This window comes from Solanum stenotomum, chromosome 1 (assembly GCF_019186545.1).
Source record: "Solanum stenotomum isolate F172 chromosome 1, ASM1918654v1, whole genome shotgun sequence".
Taxonomy (NCBI): Eukaryota; Viridiplantae; Streptophyta; class Magnoliopsida; order Solanales; family Solanaceae; genus Solanum; species Solanum stenotomum.
Window position 1 is genome coordinate 23198626 of NC_064282.1, and position 22232 is coordinate 23220857.

The following is a 22232-nucleotide window of genomic DNA, read 5'->3' on the forward strand; positions in this document are numbered from 1 at the left end:
AACAGTGGAGAGTAAAATTCGAATAGCAGCAACAAAATTCAAACAACGTTGTAGCTCAAAACTGATCAAAGCGCAGACAAAGAAATCCGAACTCAAATATAACCAAAAGAAATCACAGAACTTAGTTGTTAATGCTTATTCTTCAAAAAATGGTCCAATATCCAGAATACTACCATAAGTCAGTCGAGAATTTCAAGGTGACACCAAATTAGGAATCCAGACCAAGATTGGTCCACACATGCGCCTCCACGTTTGGATAATTTCGGTGACGATTGTAACATCTCGCAATTTGAAATAAATAGGAAGAAGCCAATAATTGGAAATAATCATTTTTGGAAAGAATGGAAATCTGGAAATTTTGTTAAGTTACGAAAATATGAGTTTTTAGTCAACTTCAAATGGTCATAACTTCTAGCTCAGGATGAGTTAAGAGCACTTCCAGATATGGTAGGAAATCTCTTGGAATGATCATTCCAACGCCGCCAAGTTTGTGCGATTCCGAGTTCGTATGAGTGAGATACTTCCATTGGAAGTTGGGCTGTTCAAATAAGGAAATGTCCAATCCGGATTTTTGAAGGGTATTTCAGTCTTTTCCTTATCCAATTAATTAAATTCATTTTAGTGAATTAATTAAGGGTCTAAACTGAACTTGGTCAGTTTTACGCTTTTGGAAAAGAGTTAGGGTTTTAGAGAAGAGGAAAGAAGAGGAGAAAAGAGAAGGAGAAGCAAGGAAATCGTCAAGTTCGTCGAGTTTAGCTTGTGGATTTCGTCGGGGGTGATCCCTACAAAGTATGTGAGATCACAAAGCATTGGGTTAGTTCACCCACGCTCCAATCATGATTCAATTTCAGCGAAGTTATAAGATTTAAAAGTAAATCCTTGAGTTCTTGATAAATTTCGTTTGAGTTCTTGCATTGTGGGTTGTGTTGATTGGAGTTTCTTGAGATTGATTCACATTTTTAGTTGTGTTTTGAGTAGAATCTGATGTACTTTGATCATATAATCGGTTCTAAGTGTTTGGGGAAAGAATCCATGGAGTTTAGAGGGTTTAGAGCTGAAAAACGAAGAAGAAATTTTGTCGGACAAAATTTAGTAGTGGTGTCGCTTTGCGGAGCCAATCCCCAGAATTGGGAAAATTTGTTTCGCGTCGCGGAGCCGTCATGGAGCGTTCTGCCTCAAAAGTCATTTTCGAAACTAAAATTTAAATGTTTCTCCGCATCGCGGACCCACCCTCAGATATCGATTTTGATCATTTTCTCATATTTAGCTATCTAAAATCATTCCTAAACATCATGAGATCCTTCCAATCACAAATCACAAATCACAATCTTTGAATCCATAATTCAATTCAAGGACCAGTTAAGAGTCAAGTCAAGAGAAGTTAAGAGTCAAGTCAAGAGAAGTTCATAAAGTTTTCCAAAAAGTCTTTTACAAACGTTTTAACTCTGTTTTAAGACTTAAGTTGTGAGTTCAATAAAGAGTAAAGTTGAAGTTCACTTCTCAAAAGTATATGGGGACTATGTATTCCCAAAAGAGTTTAAAATATTTTCACATTTAAATGAAAACGGAAACTGAGATTTTCAAAAGAGCCTTTGAGCTAGTTTTTCAATAAAGTGCCTTTGAGCTAGTTTTTCAGTAAAGAGCCTTTGGGCTAGTTTTCAATCAAAGAGTAAATGCTTTCACAATAAAGCAAGAGGGGAAACTTTGATTTCCAAGATAGCCGTTGAGCTAAGTTTTTGAGCACTAATCCCAAATCACAGAAGAAGTATGTTTTTAAACATAAAGAGCTAGTATCATATTTTAGGAGTAGTATTGAGCACCGATATGGGGGAGCATTCAGAGAACCCACATCCCCCATAAACCATGTAGCCATCATGGGTAGAAAAGGGTCATACTTTTTAGATGAACCCTTAGTGCTTTTTAGCATAGACTAGTGGATCTACTTAGTAGTTCAGGTTCTATACCCCCGGCAAGGTATAGGATGGCCCTGGAAGCGTGGGGCCAAGAAACGTTGTATCATCACTATAGCTCTTAAATGATAGTTGTCGGTTAGAGAAACTCCCCCAACAGTATTTTATGTTTTTATATACATCAGAAATATTTGTATTTTCATATACAAACAGAGTTCATATTGTATCTTTGCATACATACAGAGTTATTATTGTATTTCTAAATATACAGAGTTGAAAACCATGTTTTAAAGCTTTTCTTTATACTGCATTATTTACACTGCTTTATATTGAAATTAGTTGAGTTAAGTAAAGGTCAGGTAAGTGTTTCTTTCAGACTCTTTTCAAGCTTATGTTATGTTTAGCATTCCAACTCGCATACTCGTACATTCAATGTACTGATGCCAGTTGGCCTGCATCGTATTATGATGCAGACGCAGGTAACCAGAATCAGCATCCAGCGCATCGTTGATCCAGTTGAGCTTCAGAGTTATTGGTGAGCCTCCTTGCATTCCGGAGGATCCCCCTTTTTTCATTACTTTATCATTTTAGCTCACTAGGATGTCTTGGGCTTGTCCCGACATCCATCTCAGTTGTTTTAGAGGCTTCATAGATAGTCAGTCAAATATTAGTTCATTTGTCGTCATTTTGTTATTGGCTTATGTTCAGATTTGAGTTGCCATTTTGGCTAAGTTAAATGTTTATTCTTAAAACATTATGAGTTCAGTTTGAGACATGTTGAGTTATCTTGTATTTGGATTCTCTTTCTTATGTCTAAGTCTTCCGCTGAGTAAGTAAGTCATCAAGCCAAGGGTTCGCTTGGGGCCAGCAATGATTCTCAAGTGCCAGTCTCGCCCAGGGTGTAGGCTCGGGGCGTGACAATGACCAGCCGTGAAGTTCGACATACTACACTTTATGATCCGACAAGGCTCTGAAAACATGTTATTGATAAGGTTTGGAGAGAATAACTTGTTTATTGATCAATGATTACAGTGATATAAATTCATAGTACTAACTAACTATGGTAACTAAATAATCAAATCCCTTCAAATAAGCTAGACTACCATATATACAATATTGTGCAACTGTGAATTATTCGGTAACAGTTTTCTCCAAGTCATTGGAGTTAACCCATCTTCAAAAATGGTAATTATTTTCCCCTTAAAGACACTTCCATAATTGTTTCTCAGAAACAACCCTAAGTCCCTAACCTACTCTTCAACGCAACAATCGTTCCCCACCCTTTGGAGATAGAAATCCTTTATTATTAACAAATGGTTTCTTCATTAATTGTTTAACAATATATACATGAAAATCTACATAATTTTACATTTAAACCTAGATATTCCGCAAATGAAATGTCACTAACATTAACTTGAATTAATCACCAAACACAAGGAACTAGGGATGAACGCTCAGATCTTTTGAACTCCAGCTCGGTACTTCGATTTTTCAATAGTTTGTACTTAATGCGTATCAACCTAATTCGGTTTGGTTCGATTTAATTCCATTTTTTGAATTAGGTTGTATCCGTTTTTTGGATATATATATGTCCACCTCTACAAGAAAGACTTAGCCAATTCCATAGTATAACCAGAACAAGAAATATAATAAACTTCTTTCACCTATATCTTTTTCTTTATATATCCTGTTTAGCAACCTCTAAATAATCTCTGTCTTGATCTTTGAATAGCCTATGATTTTATTTCAGCGTCCATGAATGAATAAGTTCACTCCAAATATTGGAATTATACAGCAAACGCTATTTATTATAGATATGTATTATTTCAGCGCATTCATAAGACGCTGGTGAGAGCTAATGCGCTGCAAACAACTTTCAGAATCACATTTTTAAAGACATATAATATAGCCTAATAGAATTTCTTTCGAAGTTGTGCAATCTGTGTCTTATTCAGCTGGAAGCCTTTGTCAAGAACATCATCTGGAACAGGTGGTTTTGATGGAAAGATTGTCCAGATAACTCCAGGATTTTGACTATTGAAATAAAATAGACAAGTACTTCCTCTGTCCCAATTTATGTGGCACTTTTCGTTTTTCGAGAGTCAAACAGTTTAAATTTAACCGGGAATTTGCGTATGAAATCTTCAATTTTTTTGAAATGAAATTTATATATTTGTAAACTACGTAAAAGTACTATAAGTCACAACAATTGATAATTCAAAATGTTTAAAAGATCTATGAAAAATTTACTGTCAAAGTTAGACTTGTTTGAATCTCGAAATTCGAAAAGTGCCACATAAAATGGGACGGAGGGAGTAGCTTTTTTAATTTGTGTCACACATAATACAGGAAGTGAATAAGACCTTGTGGATTTTGGAGAAGAGACGACTCTTAAGGAAGTTAGCAGGATCAGGGACAGCATAAACAGTACCCTCCAGGATAGTTATCATCTCCGTAGCTCGAGGGTGTGTGTGAAGTGGAGCAATACGTTGTGGTTCCAGGTCACCACGAATAATAGAAATACCAAGAGTGTTAAGTCCAGGCATGTTGTTTACATCCACAGTCTTTACAGCAAAACCGAACCCAGGCACTTCATTTCCACTAACATTAAGACCGGAAAATTAGAAATCATCATTCGCTGTTGCAAGCTTTGGGTCTTTGCAAATCTTTCCATTCACGAATACTGCACAGGTAAAATAAAATGAAGCTAAGCATATTATTTCAGATAATAAGAGCTGACACAAATTATATAACATACATACAAAAACTATGCCTCATTCCCAAGCAAAAATATAGGAGTACGATTTACCTGAAGCGTGAGAGTCATTAATAGCAAAACACACTACAACAAAAACACCTTTTAGCAGCAATAAATATACACATTAACAAAGAGTGTTAAAGTCTTTACCGGCATTAGTTAATTGTCATTGGATCCAATGTTGCTAAAGGCTTTACGGACATATATAAAGAGTGCTAATTAATTGCCGCTAAAAGTACATATTTAATGGCAATTAAGCTATTGACGTTAATTAATTGCCGCTAAAGATCATTTTTGATGTAGTGACATATGTCCTGTAGAGGGTTGTTATCATAAGCATAAGCAGGGGAATTACAAATGAAAGAAATAATGACTAATATTGTTATGAACCACCACATGCTCATTGTTATGCTTTGGATTTGTTATGATTTTTTTCCAAACAACCAGAAATGTGTTACTATTTTGTATACTAAGAGAAAACCAAGAGGTATTAAAAATATCTATAAAAAAGATTTTATGCTTGTTTCTTTCTCTTGTTTGAGACAAGTCGTGAATCTAGGATATTGTGGTCTTTTACAGTGAAAGAAGTTGGGACGAGGTTGTCAATAATAGATTACCTAGAGAAATCGGTAAAAGAAATTTCCACCCAAGATTTAATAGTTGGTCCATTCTCAGCCTCGGTAAAGTCCATCTTGTTGCAATAGGAATGAACAAAAACAAATAAGTTTTGGCTAATGTGATAAAGATACCAATTAGTGTTCCAAAGACTTTACCCCCTTTATTTATGCCAAATAGCTCAGGAACAAATATGTACGGAATAGAAAGATTCCAACCTCCCAAGTAAAGAACTGTTACAAATAATGAAGAAACTAGTAGATTCAGATATGAAGCAATGTAAAATAAACCAAATTTGATACCTGAATATTCGGTTTGATACCCTGCTACTAATTCTTCTTCTGCTTCTGGTAAATCAAAAGGTAATCTTTCACACTCGGCGAGAGAAGAAATTAGAAAAACGATAAACCCGATGGGTGCATGGAGTCTATTTGGTAGGGCTAAGTATAGAGTTCCAAAAGAACCAATTATATTGTGTCATGAAATTATGTAGAGATCCCCACATTTTTCTGTTAGAAAGAGGGGTAATTTTAGGTTAAAAAATAATAGGTAGAATTTAAGGTTTTTACAATCAATAATACAAAGTTGTAGTCCAAATTCATCTATATAAATATATAAGGTGAAATATATTCACAACCTCATTAACTTGCTTCTAAATTTCATTTTGATACTTTAACTCAATTTTGTTCTGTTTTAATCCTCAACTTCATTTCACATGTACCATCTAAATACAAAAGAACTTATTAAGTGTTCAACGCTTGTTAGACAAACATTAAAAGGATAAAAAAATATCCAATTAAATAATAATACATATTTCATTTTCTCCGAGTCATTCGAGTTAATCCATCTCTAGAAAGGGTCCCTTGTAATTATTTTCCCCCAAAAGACACTCACATAATTGTTTCTCCATAACAACCCTAAGTCCCTAACCTACTCTTCAACGCAACAACCGTTCCCCACCCTTATATTAGGAGGTTGAAACCCTCAATTATTAACAAATGGTTTCTACATCGTTTGTTCAATAACTTAAACCTAGATTATTTCATAAATGAAATATCACCAACATTAACTTGAATTAATCACCAACCACAAGGAGCTAGGCGGGGACGTTCAGTTCTTTCGAACTCCGGTTCGATACTTCGATTTGTCAATAGTGTGTACCGAGTACGTATCACACTAACTTGGTTTGGTTCTTTTTTTTTTAAAACGTTTGATTTGATTTAGTTTGATTTTTTTAATTCGGTTCGATCCTGTTTTCTTATATATGCCCACCTGGCCACCTCTACAAGGAAGACCTAGTCAATTCCATAGCATAACCAAGACAACAAATACAATAAACTTCTTTCACCTAACCAATTCTCTATCTTTTTCTTTACCCTCTTTAACAATCTCTTACTCATGGTCTTTCAAGGTTTGTTTTGCTAGCTTCCGCATGACCCTTAATTATTTCGATCCTAACATAAATAACCATGTTGGTTTGATCTGAAAACCGCGTTTTAACCCATTTAAAATATTTATATCTTCACTGCATAAAACAAGAAAATAAAAAAAAAGACGATTTTATTTTTTTGAAGATATATATTTAGCATAGAGAGAGTAAAATAAGGAAAGGAGATACTATTACCAATTCTATTAATCTATTTTCTTAAATATTTGCCTTTTCTCTTCTTCTCTAAATTTTATGATTTAAAAAGAAAAACTAATTCATATTTATATTAAATACGCATCTCATCCATTAATCAAAACTCTTTTTTCCCCACTAAATTAGGTTGATGTCTTCCATCAAAATCTCACTTTCTTAATTTCGTCTAATCCCTTTCTTGATTCTTGACTGTGCTGTGGTTTTTCTTTCAAGAGCTACTGGTACCACTTTGGATGCTTTCATCAATTAATTCAGTTATACTGGTATTACTTCAACAAATAAAAATTGACTATGTTATATTTGTTACAGAAAAAATGATAACACGCAGATCAATTTAATTAAGTGATTTGTTACTAGAAAGTAAATACCTTTATAAATAAACTTAATGAAAACAACAAAGTAAACATTCAGCTATATTCGAGATTAGCCTATGATTTTATTTCAGTTTCCATGAATGAATAAGTTCATTGGAAATATACAGCAAACAGTATTTATTATTCCAACGCATTTCATAAGACGCTGCGCTGGTGAGCAGCTAACGCTTCAGAAAATCACATTAGCCTAAGAGAATTTCTTTCGAAGTTGTGCAATCTCTGTCATATTCAGCTGGAAGCCTTTGGCGAGAACGTCGTCTGGAACAGGTGGATTTGATGCAAAGATTGAATTAGGAATCAAGATAAGTCCAGGATTTTGACTATTGAAATAAAAGAGACAAGTAGCTTTTTTGTGTCCCACATTATACAGGAAGTGAATAAGACCTATTGGGAACACAGAAGAGACGACTCTTAAAGAAGTTTGCAGGATCAGGGACAAGAAATCCTGCATAAACAGTTCCCTCCAGGATAGTTATCATCTCAGTAGCTCGAGGGTGCGTGTGAAGTGGAGCAATACGTTGTGGTTCCACGTCAGCACGAACAAGAGTAATACCAAGAGTGTTAAGTCCAGGCATGTTGTTTACATCCACAGCCTTTACAGCAATACCGAACCCAGGCACTTCATTTCCACTAACATTAAGACCTGAAAAGTAGAAATCATTCGCTGTTGCAAGCTTTGGATCTTTGCACATCTTTCCATTCACGAAAACTGCACACGTGGAATAAAATGAAGCTAAGCATAGAATTCAGATAATAAGAGCCGTCATTAACTCAATGCTAATAAATTAAGGTAAGGGTATAACAAGAAAAAAAAAATTTATCCTCTCTTGATTTGTCAAAAATGACTAGTAAATAGGGAGTATATACATACAAAAACTACGCTTCATTCCCAATCAAAATATAAAAGGATGATTTACCTGAAGCGTGAGAGTCGTTAACAGCGACACAAATGTCCTGCAAAGGGTTGTTATCATAAGCATAAGCAGAGGAACAAATGAAAGCAGTAATGGCTAATGTTGTTATGAACCACAACATGCTCATTGTTTTGTTTGCTTTCAAACAACCAGAAAGGTGTGACTATTTATACGAGAAAAAAACAATGGGTACTGAAAATTTTACTGCACGAGTCTATTTGGTAGGGATATATAGTATAGGGTTAAGAGTTCCACATTAACCAATTATCGGTTTATATAGCATTAAATATGACATACTTTTCTTCCATCTTTACAAATTACAAAACAATTAGAACTAGCTCCGAACTTCATAGCTAATTTAGAAATTTATGATATTTTGTCCCTAATCTATTGCTAAAATAATTAGTAGCAAATTTGTTGCTTAGCTACAAAATTCATTTGTTGCTAAATCATCAATTAATTCAGTTATTGCACTGTGTAGTTCATCTTATTTTCATCATCAATTCATGATATATTTAAGGGGCACGTAAAATTTCTTTATGAGGAAAAAAAAAGAAGGGAGAAACTTTTTTATTCACTTACAACTTTGTAAGGGCAAAATTTTACACCAGGGTGTGTTCCATATGGGAGGAAAATATTTTTAAATTTTTTCACGTTCAATTGGTAAAATTTTGGAAAATATTTTCAATAGCAAAACAATTTGTTCCTGAAATTAATGACTTCCTTAATGGAAGTAGGAAAAAACAGGTTCTATAAGTGATACTTCATCTACTCCTAATTACTTGTCCACTTTTGAATTAACATACCTATTATGAGAATAATTATTAATATAGTGAGTTTTGCTATTTTACCCATATAAATTATGAAATGGATGAATTAAGAATTTAAGATTTTCAAGAAGTTTTACCTTTTTCAAAATTAATTAATTGAGGGAATAATTATAGGTAAACAAAAATTGTCCTTTCTTGATTTGTAGAAATGGATAAGTAAAAAGGGACAAGTAAAAATATAAAATTGGACAAGTAATTAGGGACAGAGAGAGTACTATCTCACAATGATTGTGTCTTTCCCACCCTCTAACACAGTCCAACTTCATCTCCACCTATGTAGCCCGTCCCCTACTTTAGGACCTAAATAATTAGGTGTCATGCGGAAGCTAGCAATGCAACCCTCGAAAAACCATGAGTAAGAAGACAAACGAGAAATATACTAAAAGACACAAAGATTTAGCATGGTTCGGTCAACCGACCTACATCCACAAAGGAGATAAGCAATCCACTATATAAATATGAGAGTACAAAATATAGAAAGACATAACTTCAACCAATTCACTCGGAATACATGGGAGGTTCACACAAGTGATAACATATCACTTGTGTCCCACAAATTCTCACCCTAACCAAAACTCTCAAAGACCCTATGACTATATTGTAAATGTTGATTAAGTTAGAAGGAACAAACCTCTTTTTACAGAGTCCCAAACCTTTTTCTACAAGAAAAACACTAGCTAATCCTAAACTTTTTCCTAAAAAGAAAACCTATTTATGGCAATTAGAAACTCAAGACAATTAATACCCAACACCTATCTCAACCTTCACCTCTCATAGTATTTGTCTAGATTATATACAAATACGTTAGGAATAATATATTTTTTCTTTTATACAACAAACACAAAAAAAGTAAAAAAATCACTTATTGTTCTAAATAATATTTCAAATCTGTAATCTGTGGAAAACAATTTATCAATTTAAATTAGCTAGAAAAAACAATATCCTTCGTACGGAACACATCCCAATCGTTGCAATCTGCAGAGGTGGCATGACAGATACACATGCAAAGGAATTTCATATTTGGTCTGAATATCAAGCTATTAGTCCTTGAAATCTTCTTTAATTTTGAAAAAAAAAATGGGGAGGAGGTTTATGTTTAAAACCTAGAATTAATAAAAGGTGACAGATAAGAGTAATTTTGGAATATTATAAATATTTTATTATATAAATTAGTTTCGTTATATGAAGAGGTGAGTATTATATCTCAAATTACTAAGGATATTAGTGTTACAAAGTCAAATCTAAGAGAAGGTTTTTGAAATTAACTGTAATATAAGAAGTATAATATAATCGTAGCTAAAAGCTAAGCTTGTAAGGATAACTTTTTTGCCACTAATCACAAGCTCTTGATGATGTTTTATTTCGTAGTGATGCTATTTATAGTTTGTATTTAACTAGGTTGTCATTAATTTGAAAATTTATATTTTCCTTACAATTATTAAATAGTATATAAATATCTTAAATTTCGTAGCTTGAAGCAGTTTATACAAATTGCTGAAAATAACATACTTAAGCAAGATAATAACAAAAAAATTCTACACACTATCATATAGTAAAAAGAGCAATTAAAATGACATGCACTGAGATCTATCTCATTACACACTCCTTGAAGAAAAATTGATATTTATATTCAATTTGAAAGTCTTTCGTTTGGACATGTGATTTGAAATTGTATTGATATAAAATTGAAGTTTTATTTGGACTTATAATTTGAATTTCTTAAATTGTATTTTTTAAAAATAAACATAAATACTCCATAAGTTGTTGAGTAAAAGCTATCGAAATTTTCTCAATTCTTATACAATCTTACCAAATGAGTATATCATGATTCATAAATAAGATTTTTGAAATATCCTAAAACGCTGCATTAACAAATCACATATCTCCAATTATCCATGTTCCTTTTCTAACGAAATGCTTACGATTACAAATTTTATAATACACATAATTTTATATAGATCCACTATTCATTAATAGTAATAATTGATTATTCTTTAATATAATCTGTTGACATGGTACACAAACTTTTTGCCAGGCATGAGTCTTTTTTTTTTTTGCAAAATATAAAATGGTAGGTATTTTTTTTAATTATAATATAAAAACTTATGAGTCGAATTTTACATTTTAAAAAAATTGACATCATGATTTGAAATTTCAAATCTTGTTTTTTAAAGAATTTAAGATTTAAAACCACGATCTCAAATTACATATATTCAAATACTAATTTAAAACCATGACTTCATAAGTACTACTTATCTAAACACAGGCTAAGATTAAGGGCCTGTTTGGAAGGACACCCTGGTAATTGGATTTGATGTAATTATGTGTAATTACACTGTCTGTCATGTTTGGTTGGACAAGTAATTACTTGGTCAGCTGGTAATTGGTGTAATTGGCAGGGGGTAATTACACTATACAATTCACAGGCAGAGGCAGTGAATTGCTGGTAATTACATGGTGTAGTTACCAGCTGATTACTTTTTAATTTCTATTTTTATTTTATTTTTTAATTTTTTTTACTCTATTATTTTAAGTTATTTTGTTTATTATTATTCTAAAAGTTTGTTTTTTATTTTATATTATTATATTTCATTTTCTTCTTGTTCTCAACCTTATTTTACGTGATTCTATGCAATTTTTTTGTATTATCTATTTCTTTATGCAATGCTTATTTTCTCATTACCATAATTTTATTAGTATTTTAATTTTCAAATTAAAATATAATTTATTGTTAAGCAAGGTTATAGACTTATGTATCTTTTTAAAATAAAATAAAATAAAATCATAGTTATGTATGCTATGTTGAAGTTTGCTATAAGAGTGTAATGTTAAATTTTTTGTTTTGAATTTATAACTTATGTTATATTTTCAGTTTCATTTGTTTTAGTAATATTGAATTCACATTGCACGTCATTTTTTAATTAGACTTGATAGAATATCTTTTTGTCAAACATTTAATAATTTATGGCATTTTATTTATGTATTAATCTTTTTAACAAAGATGCATTTCACGATGTTCGTAGAAACTTCATACTTTTAGTTTTTATGATCAATTCAATTGAAATATATTAATTTGAAAAGATATAAACCAATTATTTTTTCATAATATTTGTTAAAGAATGTATGTTTATTAATTAATATATTTTCAAAAAAGAATATATATCTTAAATATTTAATTTAATGTCATTTATAAAGTTTCTTATTTTTCAAATAATTAATTTTTATTTTTAAATTTTAATATAATTTTATGATTGCAATTGTGCATCCAAACAGAATATGTATAATTACACTGTGACATCCAAATAGGACATGTGTAATTACATTGTGACAACCAAACATGTCAGTGTAATTACTAGACAGTGTAATTACTACCCTAGTAATTACACTAATTTCAATTATCACGTGGCTTTCCAAACAAACCCTAAAAAAAAGTATAGAAAATTTTGTACTAGTCTATTTGATAGGGCTAGTATAGGGTTAAGAGTTCCACATGCACCAATTAAAAGAGTGGATTTTGAAGAACTAATAGATATAGATAGATGAAACGTAAAAGTAAAACATAGTATTGAATAGGTTAGGTACAATTTTGACCATCTTCTATAAAAGAGTTTATTTGACTATTCTCATTACTCTTTAAAACCTAATGACTGGTCTAATTTTTTTTTTTAATTTGATCTTAAATGACTTAATCTTCTTCTTGGACAACAATCTTAAAATTGCTCGATTAGAGTCCTAAAATTGACTATATATTTACAGTTAAATACTCATTTATAATGTTTTGCTTATCTAAATAAGATATATATTTGATTTATCACCGGAAAATACTATAAAAATTGTGCTATATATTATTATTCTTTTCATTGTTAGTAGATTTTATTTTAAATTCATTGTATTTAATTTTTTAAGTATATGATTGTGTTTTTACTTACTTTTTAAAATTAAAAAAAGGATACCGTGTGAACTTTCAAGCTATTTTACGTATATTATATATTTAAAGAGGTAATTTAGCTTCCTAAAATATTATCCATACAGAAATGAGCATCCTACTTTCACCTTTGATTTGTCTTAATTACATGAATTTCATCTGCTTTATGTATTATATATTGTAATTTAAAATGTGTGCTAAGAAAAAGTAATTATTTGTCTCTTAATTATAATTCTTTAAAGTTTATGTAGGATTGTTATAAGTCTTTTGTTTTTACTACACAATGCATGAAAATATCGCAAATTTGGAAGACATTCAATACTCATGTAAACTAATCATAAGACCATATTTCATCTTTTCGAACTTGCACTTTTTCTTTTTATATTTTGTCTTGATTACCTAACACTTAACTTCAAAAATTATTACACTAATAATCACATATAAGATAGAAACTATTATACACCAACTAGCATCTTTTTTCTACAATATTGTTCGAGAAATGCCTGTGCACTACACGTGCCAGGGCACAAGCATTTGTCGAACAATATTGTACAATATGTGTGATGCAACATTGGAGAAGGTAATTTCATGCTTGTTTGAGTTCTTTAATAGGATTACCAAAAAAAAAAAAGAAAAAGAGATGCCATCAAGCTAAACTATAATACTCCCTTCGATCTATTTAAAAAAGAAAGACTTAATTTGATTTGATACAGAGTTTAAAAAAATAAAGAAGACTTTTCAATCTTGTCGTCCTAAATTAAAGTTATATAAAAAATATCAAAATGTCATTTAATCTAGTGGTCTTGAACATGTTACGTGGAAATCTGAAATTAAAATTTTGCCAAAAAAGGAAATGTGTCATTCTTTTTCAAAGGAACTAAAAAGGAAATTAGGTCATTTTTTTTAAACGGAGTCCGTACGATAATATGCTTTATATTGTATATTCATGATTCTTCTTGGAATAAATCCCTTACTCAAGAAAGATTATATAGTTACGTAGATTGCAACTTTATTTAGGAGTAAAGTATTATTCCAAATGCTTTCATAAGAAGCAACAAAATCATATTTTTAGTATATATAGCTTAAAAGAATTTCTTTCGAAGTTGTGCAATCTCTGTCTTATTCAGCTGGAAGCCTTTGGCAAGAATGTCGTCCATAATAGGCGGTTCTGAAGCAAAGATTGAATTAGGAATCGTGATGAGTCCAGGATTTTGACTGTTGTAAGAGCCAAAAACAACAGCTTTTTTGTGTCCCACATTATACAGGAAGTGAATAAGACCTATTGGGAACACAAACACATCGCCAGGATTCAAGATTTTGGAGAAGAGATGACTCTTAAAGAAGTTTACAGGATCAGGAACAAGAAATCCTACATACAGAGTACCCTCCAGGACAGTTATCAGCTCAGTAGCCCGAGGATGCGTGTGAAATGGAAAAAGACTTTGTGGTTCAATGTCAGCACGAGAAGTAGAAATACCAAGAGTGTTAAGTCCAGGCATTTCTTTTACACCCACAATAGTTACAGCAATACCATACTTAGGGTATACATCTCTACTAAAATTAAGACTTGAAAAATAGAAATCATTTGGTGTTGCAAGCTTTGGGTCTTTGCAAATCTTTCCATTCACAAAAACTGCACAAGTAAAATAAAGTGAAGCTAAGTAACATATTCAGATAACAAAAATTATGCGTTATTCCGAAACAAATAAATAATATAGAAGGATGATTTACCTGAAGACTGAGAGTCGTTAACAGCAACGCATATGTCCTGTAGAGGGTTATTATCATAAGCATAAGCAGGGGAATTACAAATGAAAGAAGTAATGACTAAACTTGTTATGAACCACCACATCCTCATTGTAATGATTTTTGTTTTGCAATCAACCACAAAGGTGTGACTATTTATAGTTAAAATATACGAGAAAAATATTATGTATTGAAAATTCTGCATCACATTATTTGATAGGGCTAGTATAGAGTTAAACTGTTAAAGTTCCCCTATGAACCAATTATATGGTGCCACGAAATAATAAGTTGGGTTTTGACTTTTGAGGGATTAATAGATAGAAGAAATCGTAAATTAAAAGATATTGCAATAGGTTAGGTACAATTCTGGCCATTCATCGTAAAATAAACCAAAGTTGAGTACTTTGCTCTATCTTAGCATATTTTCTCCCAACTCATCAATAGTTGTGTCACCTCGTTTCTCTTCCAAATCTAGTTGTAGATTTTGGCAAAAAACTTAAACCCCATGAGTTCATCGCCATACTTAATAAGTATTATTGAGATAATTTAATAGTGGATTTTAGAATTGGTTAGCAACACTGTACGTAATATAATCTTGTAAAAAATGACAATGGATAAACTTGCAACTTAAGTGATAAATTATAGAATGTAGCAAGTTGACTCAAAATGAAAAATAGAAGAGGGAGCAATGACTCTTAAAGTTGAAAAATGAAAAGCTAAAAGGGAGGTAGCTAGTAAAACAAAAGAGATGATTCAATTAATTGTCAAGTGGCATTTTGTAATTTTTCAATATATATAGGCACAAATTAAGATTTAAAATAGAGATTAGTTTTTTAAGGGATTGTGAAAATAGCTCCGAAATTTTAGCATCAAATCATTTTTTTGGTAGGGCTAGTATAGGGTTAAATTAAGAGTTCCACAAGGACCAATTATACGGCGTCACGAAACTATGATGTAGGAGATACACAGATCTTTTCGTCTGCAAGAAGGGTAATTTTAGTCTAGTAAATAATAGGTTAGGTTTTGAGAGATCAATAAATAGATGAAACTTAAAAGCAAAACATACTGAATAGATTAGGTACAATTTTGACTATTCTTTGTAAAATAAACTTGAAGTTCAGTACTTTGCACTATTTTGGAATATAATTTACCTTTTAGTTATATGTAATCTCATTATACCAATTTATTACCATCCCATCTCATCGATTCTCGTGTCACCCTAATGAGAATCTTCTTCCCGCCAAATATCCTCGTAGATTTTGGCAAAGTCCTTTAATCCCATGAATTAATTTGTTGTTTAAAAATTCAAATTTTGTTACAAAAGATTTTTGGGCTGAAAATAAATTCGTCAATTAGTCATCTCCATTTTGAAACACTTTGTACTGCATAAAACGTGTTCAAAATTGTGTTAGGGTCATGAACTTTATGATAAACCATCAAACTCGTCATGATTGGCCGTGGCCAATTTTTTTGCAATATTTAGGCTAATTTTGGCCAATTTCCGCCAAGTAGACTGTTCTTATAATTTTTTAGGTATAATACATAAATATGTCATTTAACTTGGCCTCAGCTAACATCTATGCCATTTAACTTTGGGTGTATATAAGTAGACACTTAAACTTGTATAAATTTGAACAAGTCGACATACTCGTCATATGTGACATAGTACACGGGAGGTTTCACATAAGACGTCAAGTAGGACATGTGTCTTCTTGTTTAATTCTATACAAATTTTAAGTGTCTACTTGTGCACACTTCAAATTGGAGGACATAAATGTCAGATGAAGTAAGTTGAAGGTCATGTTTATGTATTGCCGCAAATTTTTAAGAGAGCCCAAAACTTAAATAATGCCTATCCTTTTTAAAGTGAAGCAGCATTCCACAATCCTCACTGCCCATTTAGAATTAAAGTTATCGCCGCAGGTCTGGGGTAAGTTGAGCTATTTTATTTGAGGCTAATTGTTTCTAATCATTTTGATTTATGAACTAATTTCTATCTTTAATATTTAATTATTTGATGGTTACATGTTTGTGCAGTTTATCATGGATAAAGAATGGATGCATGAACCAACATTTTCTAAGAGATATGTTGAGGGTGTTCAATCTTTTATGAAACTTTTTCGGTCTCATTTTGATCCGAACACTAAAATTCGATGTCCATGCCAAGACTGTTTGAATATAAATTTTCAAACACAAGAAGTAGTGTTTGACGACTTGTTTATAAAAGGGATTATGAAAGATTACGTTCAATGGATATACCATGGAGAACAAACAATCACAAAGGAGAGATAATGATGAAGCATGTTGAAAAAAATATAATGTAAGCAATCTTCTACCATTAATAAATTGCATTGTAAAATGTAGAAATGCTTTTGTGTGTTTGAGGCACCTTTTATTGTAGGTGTTTGTGATTTCTGTTCTATGGTATCTACATTCTCTGAAATATGGATCTGTAAGCCACATTTTAATATGAAATATTGTGTTTAGATACCTTTTTTTTTGTCAATCGCATCAAGATCTATGAATCAATTGTGGATTACAATGTTGTTGAAACTTTTATCTGATGTTAAGGTTGTAATAAGAAAGGTTCGTCTATCAGTTTTATTTTCAATTTAAGTTATTAACCTTACGAGATGAGAAAATCTATGTTACTTTCATCTAAGAAAAGAAAACCGATCTATATATATATATATATATAACATATAGCACAAGTTCATTAACAAAATTTCACTTTTCAACAAATAACAGCAAGTATGAGAAGAAAGAAAATTAGAGAAAATGTCAGTTTTCCATGAATGCATTATAAGTTCACTCCAAATACAAAAATGTCAGCTTCCATGAATGAATAAGGTCACTCCAAATACTGGAAAAATACAAAGAACAGTATTTATTAGAGGAGTTTTATTCCAATGCTTTCATATAAAGCTTCCAAAAATACTCTCATCTCTTTACAGTTTCTTCTTCAATTGATCACATTTCGACACTTTTGTACAATATTGTTCAAGAATTGCTTGTGTGGCACGGGCTATGGCAGTTGACACGGAGTTTTAAAAAAAAAAAAAACTTTTTAAGCTTGTCGTCCTAAATTAATTAAAGTTATATCAAATGTATCAAAATGTCATTTAATCTTTTGGTCTTGAACATGTTACGTGGAAAGCTGAAATTAAAATGTTGCCAAAAAAAAGGAAAGACGTCATTCATTTTAAAACGGACTAATAAGGAAAATAGGTTATTCTTTTTTAAATGGAGGGAGTAAGATAATATGCTTCATATTGTATATTCATGATTCTTCCTGGAATAAATCTATTACTCAAGAAAGATCATATAGTTATATAGATTGAAACTTAATTTAGAAGTTATTTAGTAAAATATTATTCCAAATGCTTTCATAAGAAGCAACATAATCATATTTTTAATGACATAATATATATATCCTAAGGGTATTTCTTTCGAAGTTGCGCAATCTCTGTCTTATTCAGCTGGAAGCCTTTGGCAAGAATGTCGTCCATGATAGGCGGTTCTGAAGCAAAGATTGAACTAGGAATCGCAATAAGTCCAGGATTTTGACTGTTGTAAGAGCCAAAAACAACAGCTTTTTTGTGTCCCACATTATACAGGAAGTGAATAAGACCTATTGGAAACACAAACACATCGCCAGGATTCAAGATTTTGGAGAAGAGGCGACTCTTAAAGAAGTTTGCAGGATCAGGAACAAGAAATCCTACGTACAGAGTACCCTTCAGGACAGTTATCAGCTCAGTAGCTCGAGGGTGCGTGTGAAATGGAGAAACACTTTATGGTTCAATGTCAGCACGAGAAGTAGAAATACCAAGAGTGTGAAGTCCAGGCATTTCTTTTACACCCACAATAGTTACAGCAATACCATACTTGGGGAATACATCTCTACTAAAATTAAGACTTGAAAAATAGAAATCATTTGGTGCTGCAAGCTTTGGGTCTTTGCAAATCTTTCCATTCACTAAAACTGCACAGGTAAAATAAAGTATAGCTGTAACTATAAGCAACAAATTCAGATTACAAAAACTATGCCTCATTCCGAAACAAATAAATAATATAGAAGGAGGATTAACCTGAAGCGTGAGAGTCGTTAACAGCAACACATATGTCCTGTAGAGGGTTGTTATCATAAGCATAAGCAGGGGAATTACAAATGAAAGAAGTAATGACTAAACTTGTTATGAACAACCACATGCTCATTGTTATGCTTTGGGTTTGTTATGATTTTTTTCAAACAACCAGAAATTAGGTGTGACTACTTATACTCTCATCTAGTTGAAATATACGAGAAAAATATTATGTGTTGAAAATTCTGCATCGACACTATTTGATAGGGCCGGTATAGAGTTCCATATGAGCCAATTAAATGGTGTCACGAAATCATGTAGAGATTCGCAGGTTAGTCCATATTAGGAAGAAGGGTAATTTAAGGCGAGAAAATAATAGGTTGGGCTGACTAATAATAGATAGATGAAACGTAAAGTAAAGGATATTGCAATAGGTTAGGTACAATTTTGACCATTCATCGTAAAATAAACCAAAGTTCAGTACTTTGCTCTATCTTAGCATATTTATTCCTTTTACCCAAATGAGAATCGTTATCTCTTCCAAATCTAGTTGTAGATTTTGGCAAAAAACTTAAACCCCATGAGTTCATTGCCATACTTAATAAGTATTATTGAGATAATTTAATAGTGGATTTTAGAACTGGTTAGTAATCTTGTAAAAAAATTACAATGGAGTTACATCTTGGTTCATTCATCAACTTGCAACTTACTCAAGTAATAAATTATAGAATGTAGCAAGTTGACTCAAAATGTAAAATAGAAGAGGGAGCAATGAATCTTAAAGTTGAAAAATGAAAAGCTAAAAGGGAGGTAGCTAGTAAAAAACAAGAGATGATTGAATTAACTGTCAAGTGCCATTTTGTAATTTTTCAATATATAAGGCACAAATTAAGATTTAAAATAGAGATAAGTTTTTTAAAGGATTGTGAAAATAACTCCCAAATTTTAGCATCAATTTTTTTTTTTGGATAAAGTATCTCTTGCTTCCGAACACCTGTATTTCGCCTCAGACCTGTATTTTCACACTTTTCGCCCTGTATATGAGTGTATACCGATATATATCAGTGTATACGGGCTGTATCTCAGCCTGTTTTCAGCTTTCTGAGACTTGATTTCAATTTCCAGCCCCTGTACAGCCCTATTCGGATGACCCGGCTGACTCAAACAAAAGAAAATTTGGGACCCTATGGCTCAATCATCGAAATGCAACGAGAGGGTGGAAGCCCATGAGGACTCGGAAATATTTCACATGCAATAAAAAGGATGATAAGAAATTAGAATTGTCATAAACAATAATTAAATGTGCAATCAATGGGATGTAAGAAGGTAAATATCTAAGATACAACACAAAACATGATATCATTGATCAAACAAGCAAACTAATTAAGGAAACTTACTACATTTATCGAAAACGAGTATTCACACGACACATTCTTTAATTAAACTAAGTCGCATGGTGGTGCCCTATCAAAGCCACATGCCAAGTTTCATCAACTCATTTTGAACCCATTGCTATGCCAAAATTCATGCTTAATCTAATTAATGTAAAATAGACTAACCAACATGAATATACCAATTTTAAGAATTGAACCTACAACAATCTTAATAAGGAGCAAGGCTTAAAGAAAGGTAACAACAAGTTTTTAAAAGAATGGATAAGAGCATTAATACTCTTGACAAAATAGCCCTCCTCAAGTATCCACTATATACCAATGCAATATTTTTCAAATGATCAGAGAGTAAAAGAAAATAAAAATAAAATAAAATAAAATCAATAAAGCGTTACAATGAACTTGAACATCAATAGATAGAGATTACACATTCAACATACATCTAAAGATAAGGAACTATACTAATCTTAAATTTATTAAAATCAGATTAGGCCATATATATAGTGCTAAGGTTGTCATTACCTGCATGGTTTTAAATACAAGAGGATGTTTATAGTGTCAACTTACTAAACCAACATGCTAAAATTGTTGCGGACAAATAGGCTATCAAATATTTGACTTTTTACCAAGACCATACTCCAACATCAAATAAAAAAAAACATATAGATGTCTTAAAATGTATAAAAGAGTTAATCATGTGATAGGAATTAGAATAGAGACATAATGTTGGTCTTAGATGTACACAGAATGCATCCTTACCATTCTTGCAACTGAAACTATATTTACAAGCATAACATGATTAAACAAAACTTCAAATGGGCTCAACGATAAGCAAAGCTAGTGTATAAATTCCAGATTCTGGAACCTCAATCAAATGGTATACCAACAAAGGGGACAAAATCTTCCATAGTCAAATGGTCCATATTAAACACAAGTAGAATGTCCGCTGAATCACGAATCAAAAATGACAGTCTATGCTAATTTGAATGGCACAACAATCAATGAAGGAGAAGGAAAAGAGTAGCTATGGTTGTGTTCAAATTCCTAAATTGTACCATAATGTATTATCCATACCCATAAATGATATTGTAGCAATTTGTCTAACATAATCTGCTATAGCAATTCCTAAGCTAAAATATGGCAGATAAACTCGATGGAACTCATGAGTAAAGATTCTGGGAAAACTCACGAGTGTGATAATAACTAAAATCATGCTAAAGTAGTAAACAACCAAGCTTAAGCTTCTACTAATACATAAGGACAAGATCAAATTATTTTGCCATTGTATGCGGGTACTTTAAATGGAGAGGAATTGCTCGAGCTCTACAACCAAAATCAATCTACGTTAAAATAGATATGAACCATCAAATGCACATTTAATTATAAAGAATATCAACCCAAAGGAAAACTCAACCAATTATATTCCTGTCACGACCCGATTTCTCGAGTCATGATGGCACCTACTATACCCTACCAGTAGGTAAGCCAACCCGTAACCCAGAACATCAAGCAATGAGCAAAAGGGCAGAAACTAGCGAAAATAATAATCTAAACAAGGATAACAAAGCGGAAGCAACCCAAAATAAATATATACAGAAATCCCTCCCAGACCTGGAAGTCACTAGTACAGAGCTATCTAATAAAGAGTACAAGTCCCAAAAGTGGACCACAACAGAGCGTGTCTCAAAGGCAACAAGACTAGCTAAAACAAAAGAAGGAGACAGAACAAACCCCAAAACGCCAAGTGCTCGCCCTCGTCTCCGAATCACAACTTTAAAAAAAGGCTGGAACTAATCACCGCTGGTAACTGGTACTGGGACCTGCATCACGAAATAGATGCAGAGCGTAGCATGAGTACCAACACAACAGGTACTCAGTAGGCATCATAGGCCGACTGAGCAAAAAGGGTAAAAACAATAAGAAAGGATAGAATCTAGACACAGAGAGGTCAAAGCGGATAAGAAAAGGAAGAACACGAGCATACCAGAAACAAACTAAGTACAACTAGACTAAACCTAACTGGACCCCCATAAGCCCAGAAG

The 22232-nt window shown here is 32.1% G+C and overlaps 1 protein-coding gene across 1 annotated transcript in view; it reads right to left on the reverse strand.

Moving 5' to 3' along the window:
- Positions 1-7339: 7339 nt before the first annotated feature.
- The window catches only part of LOC125861954 (germin-like protein subfamily 1 member 13), a 143791-nt gene continuing 128898 nt past the window's right edge, over positions 7340-22232 (reverse strand). Inside the window, exon 4 of the mRNA XM_049541895.1 lies at positions 7340-7683. Coding sequence (XP_049397852.1) covers positions 7487-7683 — 197 coding nt within the window. The 3' untranslated portion in view covers positions 7340-7486. The remainder of the gene's footprint in view (positions 7684-22232) is intronic.